At 41.8% G+C, this 18,248-nt stretch overlaps 3 protein-coding genes across 4 annotated transcripts in view; 1 reads left to right on the top strand and 2 right to left on the bottom strand.

Moving 5' to 3' along the window:
• Window positions 1-91: 91 nt before the first annotated feature.
• On the bottom strand, window positions 92-5,618 carry msl2a (MSL complex subunit 2a). The gene is made up of 3 exons (XM_041972945.1): window positions 4,591-5,618; window positions 2,264-3,672; window positions 92-1,922 (listed from the first exon to the last, which is right to left on the bottom strand). The coding sequence occupies exons 1-3, from the start codon at window positions 4,730-4,732 to the stop codon at window positions 1,620-1,622; spliced, it is 1,854 nt and encodes a 617-aa protein (XP_041828879.1). The 5' UTR covers window positions 4,733-5,618; the 3' UTR covers window positions 92-1,619.
• A 609-nt stretch (window positions 5,619-6,227) lies between these two features.
• pccb (propionyl-CoA carboxylase subunit beta) lies at window positions 6,228-11,931 on the top strand. The gene is made up of 15 exons (XM_041972946.1): window positions 6,228-6,632; window positions 7,030-7,149; window positions 7,231-7,299; window positions 7,403-7,459; window positions 7,602-7,715; window positions 7,827-7,937; window positions 8,089-8,197; window positions 8,400-8,520; window positions 9,683-9,764; window positions 9,856-9,979; window positions 10,059-10,166; window positions 10,309-10,409; window positions 10,640-10,738; window positions 10,830-10,929; window positions 11,031-11,931. The coding sequence occupies exons 1-15, from the start codon at window positions 6,390-6,392 to the stop codon at window positions 11,150-11,152; spliced, it is 1,680 nt and encodes a 559-aa protein (XP_041828880.1). The 5' UTR covers window positions 6,228-6,389; the 3' UTR covers window positions 11,153-11,931.
• Window positions 11,932-12,188: 257 nt separating this feature from the next.
• Window positions 12,189-18,248, bottom strand: part of stag1a (stromal antigen 1a) — a 38,245-nt gene continuing 32,185 nt past the window's right edge. Inside the window, exons 18-32 of one of the 2 annotated variants that reach the window (XM_041972943.1) lie at window positions 17,671-17,964; window positions 17,477-17,547; window positions 17,093-17,261; window positions 16,686-16,778; window positions 16,390-16,564; window positions 16,059-16,198; window positions 15,712-15,813; window positions 15,474-15,622; window positions 15,130-15,258; window positions 14,793-15,022; window positions 14,530-14,698; window positions 14,241-14,357; window positions 14,041-14,155; window positions 13,856-13,936; window positions 12,189-13,692 (exon numbers count right to left, since the gene is read on the bottom strand). In XM_041972943.1, the coding sequence (XP_041828877.1) occupies window positions 13,669-13,692; window positions 13,856-13,936; window positions 14,041-14,155; window positions 14,241-14,357; window positions 14,530-14,698; window positions 14,793-15,022; window positions 15,130-15,258; window positions 15,474-15,622; window positions 15,712-15,813; window positions 16,059-16,198; window positions 16,390-16,564; window positions 16,686-16,778; window positions 17,093-17,261; window positions 17,477-17,547; window positions 17,671-17,964 (2,058 nt within the window). In that variant the 3' untranslated portion in view covers window positions 12,189-13,668. The remainder of the gene's footprint in view (window positions 13,693-13,855; window positions 13,937-14,040; window positions 14,156-14,240; window positions 14,358-14,529; window positions 14,699-14,792; window positions 15,023-15,129; window positions 15,259-15,473; window positions 15,623-15,711; window positions 15,814-16,058; window positions 16,199-16,389; window positions 16,565-16,685; window positions 16,779-17,092; window positions 17,262-17,476; window positions 17,548-17,670; window positions 17,965-18,248) is intronic. The other variant, XM_041972944.1, reaches the window with a different exon arrangement.

Here is an 18,248-nt window from a genome sequence, read left to right as displayed (position 1 = left end):
TTGAGTAACCCTGACCTATAGGACATAATTCAAAACTCATCCCCAACCAAACTGCACCCAAATCACCTTTGCACACAAAACGACACACAGCTGAAAAAGTAAAAAACTATCTTTTAATTCATGTTTTACGTCTCCATAGTATGGCAGTGAATGTTTTAGCAATATTTGTCACTCCTCAAACATGTTTATTCAAACGTCAAAAAGAACAAAAATACCAAAAACTAATCAGGGTTCAAGTAATGCCCAAAAGAAATACATTTTGAAACACACACAGGAAGATAGGTCATTTCTACTGATCATACTGTAATACACCTGCTAATTCTTGGTTCATAAGTGGAGAGCCAAGGTGTTTGTGTGGTAAACCCACATCCTCTTCTCAGTCTTTTTGGTCACCATGACTGGACAAACAGTTATAGCTGAGACAGTAAACGCAAACATGGACAACACACAGCCTTGTGGATTATTAGAGCGCTTCACTGTGAAAAAAAAAAGACACCGGTACCAAATCTGTAACACTCGGTATCAAAAATAATCTCTTGAATTGGTCTCTGATCAGTTGGGACCTAAACTGCAGTGGACAGATATTTTCTTTTTATGAGAACCAATGTTTGAAGTTATGGCTTCAGTTTTATCTAGAAACAGTCATGTACAATCAAATAAAACAGGTGTATTCTTTATGAAGACAGGTATAGTCTGTAATGGGAATACTATGTAAACAACTGTGTGCACAGGAGCAGGTGGGGCTCCTTGTTAATTCTTCTATTGCTATGGTAACCAAAAAGGGTGGAGTTGTAATTTGGGCTGTCAGTCTAAGTGCTTACAACTCACCCTCTTCATCCCAACTGATATTAGACTTAATTTCTGCACACACACAAAAATCATGAAGTCAGTCAAGTGCTTTGACATTATCTTGCTGAATGTACAATACCTGCATCAGTCAAGTTCATTAAGACATATTAACAGCTGACAGTACTTGGATTGATTGAAGTAATGGAACAGAAAAGGCATACAGTCTTGTATTAGACAGATTATCTTCATACATTAGAAGTGTTGTTCACAAGGTGTTAACACATATAGGGTTAGTAAGGGTTGTCCTGATACCAAAAATGCATTTCTTATACATATGTGGGAGTAATAATCGCACTGGAAAAATGCTGCAGCCTATGATGCTGCAGTTGTTGACATTATGCACCAAATTTTGGAGGGAAAAAAAATCCACACATGCATATACATAGTTGGATGTATGTTTGTGTGCACACAAACAAAACGTGGTATGGGTTTCTATTGCCATCTTCGAGTATGTTTCTGCTCTATTAAAAACAAAGCACCTCTGAAGTACAGAACATCCTTGGAACATAGCATAAGTCTTGAACTACAGACAGGCAACACATACACAACAGCGCACAGGCACAATACAGGAGGCTTTGGCACACCCATGCTAGTCTTACTACTCAGCATTTTCCAACACAGAAGAATAGCAGGTTACAAAACCAGACAGACCCATAGCTGCCTTAGATTACCTCCACTGAGGATGGGAGGTACGGGTTGTCTGACAGAAAAAATGATCAGCTATCACATTTAATCGGCACCAAGCTGTCTATTTTTGGAGTTCCGGCCTCTCATCCAATAAGCAGCTCCAGGCTGTCATCAAAGTTGGGATCTTGTGGGGGGCTAGGAGACAGGAAGGCTGTTGTGACAGGTGTCCCTGTTGCTGTGGCGACATTGAGGAGGGTGTTAGCGCGGATGCTGGTGGTTGCTGGATTGCGGAGCGCTGCGGCCGCTGTGATACTGGTCAGGTTGATGCCAAGTGTGAGCCGTGTCTGTTCTAAGGCCTTCTCTGGCACAGCAAAGGCCTCAAGCTTTTTCTCACCATTGGCCATGTAGGAGTTCTGGCAACCTCGACATATACAATCCAAGCAAGCCTAAGACAGATTAGGGAAGAAGGATAACGTTACTCTGCAATGCAACAATGTTGTCTTAAAAGCTAGGTTTGGACGATTTTTAAAGACTCAATTACACCAACAGTTAGAGTTAGCAGTGTTTATGTTAAAAATTCAGCTGGGCTGGTGGCATTCCAGGTTTAATAAATTAACAAAGATTCACACTTATTTCGCATAAAATAACAAGTTAATTACAGAAAATTACATGGTGATAGCAGTAAATTTCAAGTGTATGAAGTACTGATTAAATACATCAATTATTCTGTAAAGAATAAATATAAATGAAACAAGACAATAGCATTCCACTGAATGGTCAGTCTCACCTTGCGGTTGGAGTAACAGGGACAGCGCTGCCCCCTGCAGGTCAACACAGATGGGTTCTGAGTGGCTCTACCACATTTACAGCCCTTCTTCTCTACTGGCTTCTTGTATGGAGGTCGGACAGGAGCTGTGGGCACCAGGCAGCCTGGCATTGGTCGCTGGTCTTTGCTTCGGTCCTTGGCCTTGGAGCCTCCACTACTGCGGGCCTTGGCATGGGGTTTCTTGGGGCTCTGTTCCACATGCTTCCTGGCACCTTTATTGTAGTTCTGGGCAGGGCGGCTGGGCTTGGGAGGTGCCCCATTGGAAAGCGTGTATGTGTGTGCTGGTACAGTACTGGAAGGTGTGGGTAGTTTTGTGTGCAGTGTGTGAGAAGGGTTTGGAGTGTTCACCTTTGAAGGAGGGCCCTGCAAGATAGAGGTGATAGAGAGGGGTTTCACCTTTTCCCTGTCACTCTCTGATCGAGATCGCTTGCGGTTAAGGCGGACTGGCATGGGCTTAGAGGCTGGAGGAGGATTGAAGGAAGAGGTGTGTATGTGAACACCACGGTTTGTCACCGTGTTAGTCCTGCCAGTATGAATCTGGGTGTAGTTGTGGGCTGCATCCAGTTGTATGTACATCTGAGTGTGTGCTCTGTCCGTGGTCACATGTGTGTGAGTGTGTGTCCTTTCTGGCTGTGCATGAAGAGAATCTCGCGTGGGCTGAAGTGGATCCAAAGTCTGTAACACCTCCTCTACACTGAGGAGCAACACTTCTCCCTCCTCCAGCTCCCTGCTACTAGATTCCCCATCCCTGAGTGAGCACACAGTGCCTGGTGTTGGGGCTAAAGGTACAGTGGTCAGACTCAGTTCCAAACCTTCACAAGCAGTATCCGATACAGACAGCTCTGCATGTGGCTGCTCCTCCACAAGCTCACATACTTCCAGCTCTGGGGATGAAGGAGCGAGGTCCTCCAGTGCTTCTCCATTGCATTCCTGTGGTCCATTGAAGCAGGGAGGGTCAGAAGAGGAGCTCTGGGGATCAGCTGACAGCTCTGCAGGAGCAGGTGGTGCCTCTGTGGGGGTAAGGGATTCAGGAGCAGACAGCTTCACATCTTCTTTTTCTAGGCTAGCATCCTCTGATTCCATCTCTTCTTTGTGTGATATTAGCACCTCCTCTAACAAGGCCATAACCTCTGGAGACCCTCCCACATGGCTGCTGATTGACTGCAGCAATGGTGAATGAGTTACATAGAGACAGAGCTTCCTGTAGCACTGAACCAGTAAAGAAAGTTGTTTGTTCTCTTGGAAGTAACAATAGTCCTTACAGCGGCTGCATGATGGCCTGATCTGCATCTTCTGGCCTTTACAGCCCAAGCAGACATAATGCTGACACTCTGGGTGTGTGGGAGAAATAGGATCCTGGAGCAGTTTACCTGAGACAAAAAACATGACTAATGTAAATTTCATGCATGCATGATGGCTTAATTATAGTGTAACAGCTGTCAGCGAATAATGTGTACTCAACTCCACCTCACAGTAGTAATCATTAATAAAGCTGCAATTTTACACTCAGGATAAAGCATTTGAAAACAATTAGATATAGACTCTCTCAACTGTCCAGATACCAAACGTATCAAACATTTGTAGATTATGCAATAAACAGACTGCAGTGCAGACACTGACATCATGCATTGCTTGGTGATTTATCTGAAAAAAGAAAAATGTCTATTCTATTATATTATTACTTAAATGCTAGCTTTACAGGAAATTGCATTTCATGTGTGTGTGTATTGAAATAAACAGACAACTTTATCTTGCTTAACCTTCATATTGTAGTTGCTTGTGGCTTACACAAACAACTAAATATTTCCAATATAGGCCAAATATTAGGAGCAAAATTACGTCACATAATTTCTTTAAGTCAGGAATTTTTTCTTTCATGGTCCTCAGTATTGCTCTCATTTGTGTGATCTGTGTCGACTTTGATATTACACTAGCTAACCAGTGAGTAAATAAAGCATGAATGGGAACCACATGGCTCTGCAGCAAGCACAACAACAGAGGAGTCATCCGTCTTGTCAAGAGGACTATGACTGAGGTTCAGCCTCGGTTGCTAAGGAGACCACTATATTGAGCGCGAGAAATTGTGTATACTCCTGCAAGAGCGCAAGCACGCCCACAGAAAATGTGAATACATGTCATAATTAAAGATTTAAAACGTATCAACATAAATTCGACCAAATGTATTATTGGAAACAGTGGCAATATTACAGTAAGATTAAAACAAGGACAACAAAAACAATACTTAAAGTGTGCAATGTGTTGTAATTCTATATTTTCAGGATTCTTACCACAGACTAGACATGCGAGGGACTGTCGGAAGAAGGGTAGCAGCTTGTACATCTCTGCGAAGGTGTGAGGCTGCCGCGGGTCGCACTGCAGCACGGCCCGGCTTGCAGACACATAAAGAGCGGTTGCATTAATGGGATTCATAGCGGTATGCTCCTCCAGCCTTGAGGAAACACTGTCCAGGGGAAATATCCGGTCGCTCAGAGCGACACGGCTGCAAACAGCAAAGTCGTGGGGTGTTAAAGGAATGAGAGTCCAGGCGATGCAACAGTTAGACGCCCAAATATTTGTTGGAAAGACTGAAATGTGAATTACTTCCAGACATTATGAGACAACGAACATGGTGAAGCAGTATCACTACACACGCACGTTAGCTAGCTCGGCAGGTGACTAGCTTATGTTAGCATCACCGGTTCGTTGTCGTCACTTCTTATCGACGACGTCTTTCATATCACAAACAAAGACTCGACTAATTTGGAGCATTTGCTCACTAATTTATAGTAGTGTACATCCGCTAACCAGCATACGGGGTAACAATAAATCGAATGGTCGAAAGACCCATGATCAATAGGTTAGCATTGAGAAGCTAATGTTAGCCTCGTACATCAAACGTTTTACACACCAGATTGTCGATTATAGTCATGCAGCTCAATTACTACCCAACTCTGTCTCCTCGTCGGCGATCAACTGAAAGTTGAGCCGCTGCTTCGTTTACAAATTAGTCTGGTTTAAAGTTAACTAGCAGAATCTGCCAGGCGCACTTGATGTAAACAAAGCTAACCAGCTAGCGTTAGCATGGCTAGCCAAATTAGCTAACGAGGTGCCAACCGTATCACAAACCCCCTGGGCCGTCTTATACCTCACACCGAGGTGCAAAATGCAAGGTGCAACCCAGAGGTCTGAGATTTTGGTACGTTTTACTATAATACTCATCGAACGTTGATCGAAACATAGCGAACTCGCCGTTTTACAAGTGCATCAATCGTTCGATTTCCACTTTTCCTCACGTCTACCCTTCTCGACAAACATGATCATCACGCGAGACTTGGATTAGTTACCCTGGTTACCGTCGTGTTCCTAAGGCTAGTGGTAGTGGTCTGTTGTGTCCCGTTATCGAAGCGCCTTCCTCGTATATTCCGTCACTTTTTCTTGCTGTCAAACATTATTTTTATCTTGAAGGAAAGGGAGTTATCGTATAATGACAACCATGATAACTGTAACACATAGGGTAAAAGTGGTTTGGTTTGCTTGTTACTGTTAAAGGATTAAAAATTGGAATTAAATCACAGAAATTTTAAATGTCTAACAGATGCTCCATAAGGTGCTGGTGGATACTGAGGTTGATATATATCCTTGATTTGATGTCACTATTTATTTATGGGGTCACATTGTTGTTTCAGTTGTGAATAGTATATTTAGATAGAAAGGCACTGATAAGTAGTATGTTTATTAGAATTGAACTAGCCTTTTTCATACTGATTCTCTAATTGATATGTCATATTGATAGATGTTGTTACTGTTATCCTGAGTTTCTTTTCTCGTGTAACTCACCACCAAGAACAAATGGGCCAAAGATTTGAAAAATAAATCCTATATAAACAAACAAACATTATTATTATTCCCAATTTACCTCTAACGATCTACCTGACAAACAAAACCCAGGGAAGATCTACAATGTTCAGTTTGTCAAGAAATGTCTTTTTTCTGATTGGCTGTGAAATCTCGCCCCCCGTACGCTATTGGTTCAGGTTTTTGCCTTTCGTTAATCTCACGCTGTCATTCCTGAGCACGCACAGCAAAGATGGCGGCCTTCAATGTCGCTCGTAGTAGTTGCGGACTAATGAATGGTTTAAGGGTCTCTTTCAGGAGTTTAACGCAAGTGAAATATGGCGCGGCATCAGCTGCGATGCCACAGATTAATCTCCAACGGGACTGTCGCTGGTACTCTGTCAGCCACCTGTCCGTTAGGGAGAGGATTGAAAAGAAACGACAGGCTGCGCTCGTCGGGGGAGGTCAGAAGAGAATAGATGCACAACATAAAAGGGTAAAGTCAGCTAAGTATGAGTTACACGTGTGCATTTTTTTCTGCTTTAAAAAGCGATAACAATGGATCTGAATGGTATTAGAAATACCAGGACCGACAACTCTAACACAGTGAAATCGGGGTTTCGTGCTGGGGTTCCCAAAATGATTAATAGCAACTTTCAGATTTTCCTGTTTATGAAACGGTTTTGATGTTAATCACTGTCACCCAGTTCATATGTTATAGAAATCTAACATGCCGATTCTCTCTGGCTTTGTGGCAGTGAATTATATCTGTCAACACTGAGAGCTATTTTATATTTCAGTGTCCTTATCCAGAATTATAAAACAAACCTGTGAAAAAACAAGTAGTGGATAAAGTAACTAGACACTGTTTTGACTGAACTCTTGTGTTGTAGGGTAAGCTGACAGCCAGGGAGCGAATGGAGCTCCTTCTGGACCCAGAGTCTTTTGTAGAGACAGACATGTTTGTAGAACATCGCTGCTCTGACTTTGGCATGGAACAGGACAGTAACAAGGTAACATGTCACATCTGCAGCATCATCCCTGTACAGTGGAAATAAAAAATGTTGATTGATTTTACTTTGCATCTTGCTTAGTTCCCTGGTGACAGCGTTGTGACAGGCAGAGGGAGGATCAATGGCAGGCTGGTTTACGTGTTCAGCCAGGTACAGTCTGCAGTTATTGTACACAAGATAATGCATGGCTGCATCAGCGAAGAGCTTAATTTCACTTGCTATATTCTCTCTTCTGCTTTTCTTCTTCTCTCAGGACTTCACAGTTTTTGGTGGCAGTTTGTCTGGAGCTCATGCACAGAAGATCTGTAAGGTAGACAAACGTTACATATCAGAATTTCCATTCAGCTATTAAAATATGTGACTGTTTTTGGCTCTGTGGATATATTTGCGTTGATAAGTTTTTACAAGTTTCCTTTACTTTAGCTCATCATTTTTTTTAAATGTCTGCTCAGATCATGGACCAGGCCATGACAGTTGGAGCCCCCGTCATCGGGCTGAATGACTCCGGAGGAGCTCGGATCCAGGAGGGAGTAGAGTCTCTGGCTGGATATGCAGATATATTCCTGGTCTGTTTATTTGTTGAAGAACTTTTCAAACTTATCATTGCTAGAGGCAGTCACTCTGGTTTTTCATCTGCTGTTGATGAAAAATGAAAACAAAACATTTTCTTTTTCCAGAGGAATGTGTTGGCTTCAGGAGTTGTCCCTCAGATCTCCCTCATCATGGGTCCCTGTGCAGGAGGAGCTGTCTATTCCCCTGCCCTGACAGATTTCACCTTCATGGTTAAGGTAAAAGGCTGCTTAATAAATAAATTGCATTTAGAGGAAATAATGTGTTTCCATGCTACCATGTAAAGTGGTATGAAGGTTTGACTGAAGAGAGTTCCGTGTGTAAGATTATGCACATATTCACACATACCTGATAATTGTTCTTGTATAGGACACATCATACCTGTTCATCACAGGACCAGATGTTGTGAAGTCAGTCACCAATGAAGATGTGACTCAAGAGGAGCTCGGTGGAGCTAAAACTCATACCACAGTATCTGGTCAGAGTCTTTAAATATTTGGATTTTTACGAGTTCTGCAAATGTCCCGTCTGCTGCAGCCACTTGCTTTCATTAGAAAGACAGAGTTAAACCCCAGTGCTTTCTTTTCTAAACGAATAAAAATTAGCAGATGCAGGATTACTTATTAGATCAAAATTCTGCATAATCTACTGAAAGGGTTCATCTTTTCTGTTGCTTTCAGGTGTGGCTCACCGTGCTTTTGAGAATGACGTTGAGGCTTTGCTCAACCTGCGAGAGTTCTTTAACTTTCTGCCGCTCAGTAATCAGGACCCTGCCCCCATCAGGGAGTGCCATGACCCCAGGTACCCAACAGCCATAGAGTTTTTATATTTATTTATTTAAAACATCCTGCTGTGTAAACTGTGAAACAAAACGTAATGATTTGCCCTTTGTATTATTTATATTTTATTTATTTATTAATCCTGTATTTAACTAAAGATGGTATACTATACAGACAAAATACCAAGTGATGAAACATCCTCTTATAACAACACTAGGTTTTTAGGAACAGAGGACATCGGCTGCAGTAGATTGGAAAGCAAAATGTTTTCTCACTTTAGTTGGACATTGGATTTAAGTTGTTTAACAGTAGATAACCTCTTTTGTTGAAACATGAAACTTTCTATGAGAAAGAAGTCGTCTGGGTGGCAACATATGTTCCTCTATAGCAGGGGTCACCAAATCTGGAACTCTTTGGCCAGTTTGATGCAGGTTTTCCATGTTTCCCTGTTGTAACACACCTGGTTCAAATGAAATGGTCCTTCAACAGCTTGTCAAGTTCTGCACAAGCCTTATTTGAGTCAGGTGTGTTGCAGCAGGGAAACATTGACAACCTGTAGGTCACTGGCCCAAGAGGTTTGGAGTTGATGATCTCTGCTCTATATCTCATTCATCATTGATGATTGCATCACAGATATGCAACCAACCCATGCAATGTGCATCAGTGCATCTCCCAAAACCATTACAGATAATGGTTTCTGAGCTGTGTGATGAAAACACTGAGTTTCCCCTTTTTGTTTACTCCTAAGAAATTAATGTTTGCATTTAAGTGCAGACCATCTGAAGTGAGCTCAGGCCCAGAGAGAGTTGCAATGTTTCTGGATTATGTTACAAGTTGCTCTAATACTTGTCGTATTAGGATTCTTAGTTGTGGTTGTGAGTGCAGCGATGAAACATCTTCACCGAGTGCTGACGGCTTTTCAGGTGTTTCTGAGACCATGTGGTGATTCCTCTCAGAATCAAGCCTGTTTATAATGCAGCGTTGCATAACAACTGGAAGATCACAATAAATCAGAACCGGTTTCTACTGCACTCTTTTTTCCATTGAGAATGAAGCTCAGTGATGTGCTTGCAAAAATCTTTTGTCTGCCCTTAGAACGTCCCTCTCCTCACTGAGGAATGAGACACAATAATAACATCATACAAAACTGACTTGTATTTCACATTTTGTCAAAATTTTTCCAGCGATCGCCTGGTAAAGTCATTGGACACCATTGTCCCGTTTGAGTCAACGAAAGCCTACGACATGTTGGACATCATTCACACAGTATGTGCAAAAACGCACAATATGACATATACATGAAAATAACATTGCATCATGAAGTAAAAGTTTACTTTTTTTTTAAAAATTTGTTCAGATAGTGGATGAGAGGGACTTCTTTGAGATCATGCCTGCTTACGCCAAAAACATAGTGGTGGGGTTTGCCAGAATGAATGGGCGCACTGTGGGCATTGTGGGTAATCAGCCCAAAGTGGCTTCCGGTAAGCAAAAACAGAAGCCAAATGGAAAGACTCGGTTGGATTTTTTTTGGCTGTTCAATAAGCATGTCTTCTTTGTCAGGGTGTTTGGACATCAACTCCTCAGTGAAGGGAGCCCGCTTTGTTCGCTTCTGTGATGCCTTCAACATTCCTATCATCACTTTTGTGGATGTTCCGGGTTTCCTGCCAGGTATTTTTGGAAAATATCTCAGTTCTTGTAAACAGGCTGCATTCCAGCCTTTTGCCATTAGAATATTAAGTTAACTATGTTAAGAATATATCACCTCAGATCAAACCCATCTTCCCTTTCCAACGTCTGTGCTGGATTTCAGGTACGGCTCAGGAGTATGGCGGTATCATCAGACATGGAGCCAAGCTGCTGTATGCCTATGCAGAAGCTACTGTACCAAAAATTACCATCATCACTAGAAAGGTGCGTTAACATAATGAGGGAAGAAATGTATTTGAAAACCTAAAGGAGTTCTTAACCTGATGAAAGTAATGTACCATTTAATGCTCCACCTCCTGTAGATGCTTAATAATGAAATATATATTTATTTCCATTTAAATGTTTTTACTGTAAAGCAGCTGCAGGAATTTGAGCTTTTAAACATGCTTACTGCAGGTTTAAACATGGTTTGTCTTTTTGTCTTTGTATCCCAGGCTTATGGAGGAGCCTATGATGTAATGAGCTCCAAACACTTGAGGGGAGATGTGAACTACGCCTGGCCAACAGCTGAGGTTGCTGTCATGGGTGCAAAGGTATAATTACACTCATACTTTCTATTTATCCCAACATTCATTTCCCTTTAAGTTGACAGTGTGTACTGTATTTTTTTTTCTTCCCCCAAAGGGTGCTGTTCAGATTATCTTTAGAGGGAAGGACAACCAGGCAGAAGCAGAGGCTGAATATGTAGAAAAGTTTGCCAACCCCTTCCCAGCTGCCGTCAGAGGTAAATTTGCTTTCAGCGAAACAGACATGACAATGCTAATTCCTAATATCTGGTTTACATGGTTAAACCGCACACATCTGTCTGAACTGTGCTTGTTTCAGGTTTTGTTGATGACATCATTGAGCCAGCAACCACTCGGAAGAGGATCTGCAATGATCTGGAGGTGCTTGCCAGTAAGAAGCAGGTCAACCCCTGGAAAAAGCACGCCAACATTCCTCTGTAAATCCCAACTAAACTGGCTGTACCTTAGCATTATGTAAAGAAACCTGCAGTGGGATTATTTTACTTTAAAATGAACTGCAACGGTTTATTGTAATGACGACTTTGGAAGCCTGTAAAGCACATGTAGTTAGTGGTCATATTTGTCTCTCCTCACTGTTTACCACTCCACTGAAAGCATCCAAAGAAAGAATTGTTCAAGGCACCTCACTGCTCATGTTTATAACTAAACCCAGAGAAGTGTTTTGGATTTGGAAGAATTATTGGTGCCCTGTAGCCACAGTCAAATCATGTATTTTTACAACTTATTGATATGCAAAATGTTGATGGCAAAACCTAAAACTTTTAAAGTGACCCAAACTAAAAGATTCTTCAGATACACAAGATTATCCTTTCAGCAGTGGCCATATTGGTTATTGTTGTTGATCTTTTGGTTATTTTCTTTGTATCTGAAAGAGCAAACTACATGTTAGAAAGGAAAACTACTGTTGTGTCTTGTCCTGATTGTGTTTAGGGTGTTCATGTACTGTATTTAGGCTTTTTTTTTCTGTGCTCTCAAATGCACTTGGTATATTTACCCTCCATCATTCAACTTGGAATTGTGCCTTTCTGTGGCAGCCTCTGTTCTGCCATCTGTAAATAAATCATCTACTCAATACCATGCACTACTTTTACACGTATAATAGTTGATCTTAAGTCTACACACAGTTGTAAAAGGACTTGACAAGTATGTGTGTTATCCCCAGATAATTGGCTTTAATAAAATAAGGCTTGGAGTAAGAAGTTAGCTCGTCCTGTCTGTGTTCATGTTCTGAGATATTCCAAATTCCTGGTAAAGCTGTGGGACATTGAAAGAGTTGTGATTAATTAAACTATGCAAAAGAAATCAGGCTGAAGTCACAGAGAATCTGTAGAAATTTAGGAAATTTGCCAGCTAGGTTGATTTTATACATAATCTGTCCAAAAAACACAACGTTTACCCGTTGCAGCCCTGGTGAACAACCCCGAGGTTTGGGGAAAATCCCAAACACTGGATCATATATTGATTACAGATTTTATTAAAAAGAATTTAAGTTCACAGAAAAAAACAAAAGGCAAAACAAAACAGGCTTTTAAGAGTATTTTAGGGCAACTGATGTCAACTGCACTGCAGAAAAGATCCAATTGTCTCTGATATTTACAGGACTGCCATCCAGCCAGTGAGTAAAAGTTATAAATGATTGATTACCCCAACAAGAGGGTGAATAAAGGTATGGCTGAAAACATTCAAAACACATTCAAACACATCTGTCAGACACAAAGATCCATCACTGCACTGGATATGAACAATGACAACACCAAATCTTTAACCTCTTGGATCCATTAACACTGTTGGCAGGTGCAAAAATGTAAGTGACTTGTTTGAACCTTTAAAATGGAAAAAAAACAAACAAAAACAAACGATATTCTGCTTCAATACTTAAATTGTGAAATGGTTACAATCAAATGATACAGCACCTAAAAGCTGGTATCCTTGGTAACCGTCTTGATATGACTTAAAGGTGAAAGGGAGGACAGGGATGGAATATACTTTTAAGTATGTAGGCCACAATTTGGCAACAAACAAGATACATATTCAAGAAAAAAACTGTACAAACATCAGACAAACAAAAACACACTTGATTTAAAACTTTAGTACTAAAGCTACAGGATTGAAAATATGTTTTTTTTTTTACTTTTTCTTTTTACTTTAAAAAGCCGTTACTGAGTGTGTGTGTGGGGAGGTGTTCTGTCAAAGACTGGTTGGAGATGCAGCTTCACAGTCAACATGTTCTCTGCTTTGACAGCACACACAAGACAGTTATGTCTTTTCCTCCAGGTTGGCTGACAGCTGTTGACATCTGTGTGTATGTGCCACTACTTAACCATCATCATCACCAACACTTTACACATCGTACACCACATACGGGAGGTGACAAACAGAGAAGAGGTCAGTGGGTGCTAAGAAGAGCAAAGAGATAGAACATTTAGTACTGACATCCTCTCTAGGCCGGATTTTACCAGGAGGATTGAAGTGCAACACCAAAAGAAAAGGGGATGGGACTGTACAGAGCGTCATGCCGCTCAGTGATGCTGACCCCGAGCAGAGCCAAACAACTGTACATCTGTGTAACAGGGAGCTGTAAAAACTGCAAGTGCTCATGGGCCGGCTGCCACGACTAACAAGAGCTAAACCGACAGACTGAAAAGAAGGAGGAGGAAGAACACGAGCAAGATGAAGCTCTTGAATAATTCAGAGTAGATTGTGGAACCTCCAGGCTGGGTGAAACAACCGAGCAGATCCTCGCTTCCAGGTGAGATCCAGCTGTTGTGGGATCCATCAGTAGATCCGCTTGACAAGCATCCTTCCATCATGTCTTAGAGAAAGAGATATGTACTTGAACATTGTTTATTCTTCTTAAGAGTTTGATTGGCAGGTGATCCAAGTTAGACATCCTAAAACCCCATATTCAGATCCAAGGAATGTTTCTTCTTTCCAGATCAGAACATGGGCATGCTGAAACCCTGGAAGAATGGAGAGGGAAGAGAAAGTCATAAAATGAATACATTTATTTTAAAGTTTTCTAGAGATCCTTTTAGTCTTTTACTATGACTATTAAGGGTGATTATAATGGTTATTAAGTTAAAAGTGCTCATTTAGGGGTGGGAAGAGCAGGATGAGACATACCGACTCATCTTCAATCATTGCTGCTGAGTCGAAGAAGTCCGGTCTTAACTCCGCTCTTTCACGTCTGTTCCTTGATGGTGGCTGGGAATAGAAAAAAATCAGGAAAAGGAGAAACTGGTATGTTAGATTTTAGCAAAGAGACAATCGTTCTAAAAGCCGTTCATACAGTAAGTGCTATTACTGACCAAGTCGATCACCATGGTATCTTCAAACTCCTCGTTCATGTCCTCTAGCTGGCCCCGCGATGACATCATCACATCCTCAAAGATGGGCTCTGCATCATCCTCCATCAGCCCACGCCTGTCAGTTCAATAAAAACCAGATTTAATAAAACTGGTTGTAACATATTCTGTAGCATCACTTTGTGCAGCAAATTTTAGCTTACACAGTCTGCCGGACGCCCTGATTGCTGCGTGACTTGATGTAGTTCATGCTCGTTCGGTCCTTTCTGTTCACCTCCTCCATCTTCTGCTGGCTGAGCCACGACATCTGCATCTGAGGACTGGGGACAAACGGACCGAACATTATCACAGTAACAGAGATTTACACAAATCACTGTTAAAACAATGAAAGACGCTTTTGTCTTATGCTTCAAGACTATTTAAAACATTTATATCAGTGTAAATTATACGTTTTTTTTTTTTTTGCATTAATAATAAAGAACATGAACGCACTTGTGCACAAAGTCGTTTTCTGATCCCGGTTCGGAGTCTGGGTCCGGCATGTGTTCTGCTGGTCTGTTCTCTCGGAGGACTGTTGAGGTGAGCTGTGGAGTCTGCAGGGCCCCTGGTGTCTGTAAGGTGTCATTTCGCATCATCCACGAGCTTTCCACACTACTCTCCTCTGAAATTAAACACACACATAGTTTAAAGTTTCAGCAAACCAGTGGTATGTAATTATTAACATGTGTCTTTTCTGTAATAGATGCAAGCCAGACCTGACAAACTCTGCGCTGCCTGCTCACCCTCGATGCGTTTTTTGTGCAGCGGCGGTCGTCCCTTCTTGCTGCGGACTGAGCCGGTTTTGCTGCTGGAGCCTGACGTGACAGACATGTGGTCCTCATCTCCTCCTGTCAACAGACTGTTCCTGTAAGAGATCAGAGGCAACCACACGTCCTCCCGACGCTCCGACATGGACTCTGACATGAATTTCTCCAGGTAAGAGTGGCTGAGGAGGAACGCACAAACATAGAACAGTTTAATCAGGTTGAATTTAGAAAGAGAAAAAAAAGTTTTAGTTTTGTCTGAAAAGAAGGAAAGTAAGGCAGTTCTTACACTGTCTTTTTGTCTTGACGGATTAATTTAGAGGAGAATTCACTCAGGACCTCCAGGAAGGCCAGGTTAATAGGTGGAAACTCTGATCCTCGAGGATTCTGGTATTTAAATGCAAACTCGATTCCGTCCCTGGCACGACAGAAAAGAAAAAGAGACAAAAACAGTATGAAAATAAGAAACAGGTAAACAGGTATAGGTAAACATACACCATGGTAAAGTTTTTTTTAATCTATCTCAGCTACAACTCCAACTTTCATAAAGACAGACAGCTGCAGTGATCTTAGTTTACAAAGAGAACACATAGCTCAGGATCTCATAAAGTATTTTTCATTAATTCATCTCACTTGTGTAGCGTTGCGACAGCCTCCCTGGTCTTGATCTGATCCAGACCGAAAGTGAGGGCGAAACGGCGGGCCAGCTCCTTGATGCCGCTCACGTGAGACGATGTTCGGTCCAGGTTGGGACCTTGATCCTGCAGCAGCTCGTTGAACAGCTGAAACACAAACACATGCACACAGCAGCATGTAAGCGAATGCTGGTGTGCACTGTACAAGACAGGAAACAGTGCTCTCAGTGTCTCACCTGCTGCAGACTGAGGATGAGCGTCTTTGCACAGAGAATCTTGTCTGTCTGTCGGGTTTTACTTAGAGTTTCCTTGATGATGTCGCCATAATCGTTGTAGTACTGAGGCAGAAACAAGAAGCAGTTAAAATGATGCACATACAGAAGATTTGCATCGCATTTCACTCAATATTCTTACAAGTTTTCTCATAAAAATGACCACTTTGAAAAATCTACATTAGAAGTAGAGTTTTTCATATTTAATAAGTCACCATTATCCTAATGCAGTCATATTCAGCCTTGCATTGGTGTTTAAGTTCCTTGTTCGGGTAATGTCAAGTTCTATCAGTCAGCGCGGATGTACACACCTTCATGTAGTGTTTGAAGATGTCAGCCGCAGCAGGCATGTCTACAATGTCGTAGATGATGAGTTTACAGAAAGCTGCAAGCAGGTTTCTCCTCTTGTGGAGAGCCTCAATCTTGTTGGCCTCGTCCTCTTCATCTCCCTCTGCAGGCACGCAGGCAGAAATGGAGTGAAATGGCAGGGAGAAGGGTGAAATTTTCAAACTTATGTCATGAATATTCGATAAGCCACCTCTCTGTGTGATTTCTACTTATCCTTTCAGCCTCCTTAGCTCTAAAAAAAATGTGATGGACATGGAACGGAACAAATAAAAGACATACAAAAATCTCCCTCACCCATGCTCTGGCTCTCATCATCCTGGTCGATGAAGACATGGTCCAGGACAAAATTTAGCAGCTCATTTTGCAGAGTACTGTCTGGGTTGAACACCAGTGGCTGGAGGCCCTCCCTCCCACCAGAGATAAGCTGGTGGCTAAAGATCATCAGCAGGTCGCAGAGAAGCATGAAAGCCTGAGCAAGAGGCACAAATACGCTTTGATGAAAACAAAACTGGAGGGACATGGTGATAACAAAACGAAGGCTTCCTTCATCAGTCAAGCTCATATCATACATCAAATACTTTCTCTTTTACCTGTTCTTTCACTGGCGTGTTGACATTGGACAGACACTGCTGGCACACAGCAAGAAAAGACTTGACCACTCTCCTGAGAGCCACCAGGTCATCCTGCACACACCAAACACACCAGATAGAAAAAACATCATTAGTAAATTGTCCCAAATAATGAGCACTTTTAACAAAAATCAATAAAACACCAGGAGCACCATCAGTCGAAGTAGATGTCCTTTTTTCCCCTGTGTTGTACAACAAAATAAACATTAAGATCTGAACCCTGAGTTTGGTTTGTCTGAGTGACATAGATTTCCTGTAGAAATAAAGATAAGTGCCTGTCCCTCTGCCCCACTGATGCTCAGACTAAACATAAACCTGACAACTGCGTGTGTGGTGTTAAAGCATTTTGTGTGAGGTGATTCAAGCACCTTGCCGGGAACACCCTCTGTGATTTTGACCAGCTGCCAGAGGATGGAGTAGTGGGAGCACTGCAGGGCCTGGACGGCAATCTGCTCCGGCATGGAGCCCTGTTCAATGCCCGCCTTCAGCAGCCGGTAGCAGCTCCCAAACAAATCCCACCGTGTCAAGTCATGGGCACTAAAAAGGAAACAGGACCAAAAAATACATTAGATTTCATCATATTAACTTGGTGAAAGCTGTTTTCTTTTATTTTTTAAAACACAAATAATCACTTTATTGTCTCTTAGTATCTGTTAACTCCAACATTTTAATTTTTTTTTTTTTTAGAAATTAACCTAAAGATTTTTAGGAAATGTTAGACATTCAGTTATAAAATAAAGAGCAAATCTTACTTATGGAAAGCTGTAAGTCGCTTAAGTGTTGACAATACATTGTAGATATCATCATCGTCTGCCTCCTCAGCCTGCAATACAGCAAACACATATTACTGCAAATGATTTATATTATTGCCAAATCAGACATAAAAAACAAATATTTTTCACTACTAATTCCTCCCAAACCTAACTTGCTTCTTGGCTCTTCGTACCTCTTGTAACAACTCTTCAACCGAGTGTGCAAATCGATCAGTCATCTCATCGATGAGCTGGGAGCGGGCGATGTCAACACGGTTCATGATAGTGTACTCTTCCGAACAGAGGATGCTGTAGGTCTTACTGCAGGCCTCAAGCACATCTATCTCGATGTGCTTCTCCACCACCAGCCGGATCTGCTTCAGTAAGGCATCCAAGTGCTTCTCCATGCGACCTGCGCTGTACACGTCCAGGTCAAAGAACTGTGGGATCTGCAGCAGATTGGCTACCTTCTCAGAGTCTGCCTGGTACTGGGAGGAAGAAACAGAAAGTTGAAAAGAAGAAAAAGGTTTAAGGCACACAGAAGAAAATGATAAAAAGGGAGACCAATCAATAAATCTAAATTCAGTTGGTAAACAGCTCAATTAAAATGTCCATATTAAGCCAACACACTTGACCAAAGTAGCAAGTATTCAAGTGCACCTCTCAAGTCCACATAAACAACACCACAATCAATTCTGTCCACAAACAGATCAGTCTTCCAGCCAAGTCATTAGTCACTAGCTCGCTCCTCGCTGAGCCTTTGTAGACTGAT

The sequence above is a fragment of the Melanotaenia boesemani genome, chromosome 20, assembly GCF_017639745.1.
Source record: "Melanotaenia boesemani isolate fMelBoe1 chromosome 20, fMelBoe1.pri, whole genome shotgun sequence".
NCBI classification, from domain to species: Eukaryota; Metazoa; Chordata; class Actinopteri; order Atheriniformes; family Melanotaeniidae; genus Melanotaenia; species Melanotaenia boesemani.
The sequence above is the reverse complement of the archived record's forward strand: the minus strand, read 5'-3'. Positions and strand labels throughout refer to the sequence as shown.

Excerpts from the sequence above, each read along its gene's own strand:
- msl2a (XM_041972945.1), bottom strand. The coding sequence starts at position 4,732 with ATGAATCCCATTAATGCAACCGCTCTTTATGTGTCTGCAAGCCGGGCC. Across the intron at positions 3,673-4,590 it reads CCTCGCATGTCTAGTCTGTG|GTAAACTGCTCCAGGATCCT; the intron begins GTAAGAATCCTG and ends TTTTTGTCTCAG. Across the intron at positions 1,923-2,263 it reads CCTGTTACTCCAACCGCAAG|GCTTGCTTGGATTGTATATG; the intron begins GTGAGACTGACC and ends AATCTGTCTTAG.
- pccb (XM_041972946.1), top strand. The coding sequence starts at position 6,390 with ATGGCGGCCTTCAATGTCGCTCGTAGTAGTTGCGGACTAATGAATGGT. Across the intron at positions 7,150-7,230 it reads TGGAACAGGACAGTAACAAG|TTCCCTGGTGACAGCGTTGT; the intron begins GTAACATGTCAC and ends CATCTTGCTTAG. Across the intron at positions 7,300-7,402 it reads TGGTTTACGTGTTCAGCCAG|GACTTCACAGTTTTTGGTGG; the intron begins GTACAGTCTGCA and ends TTCTTCTCTCAG.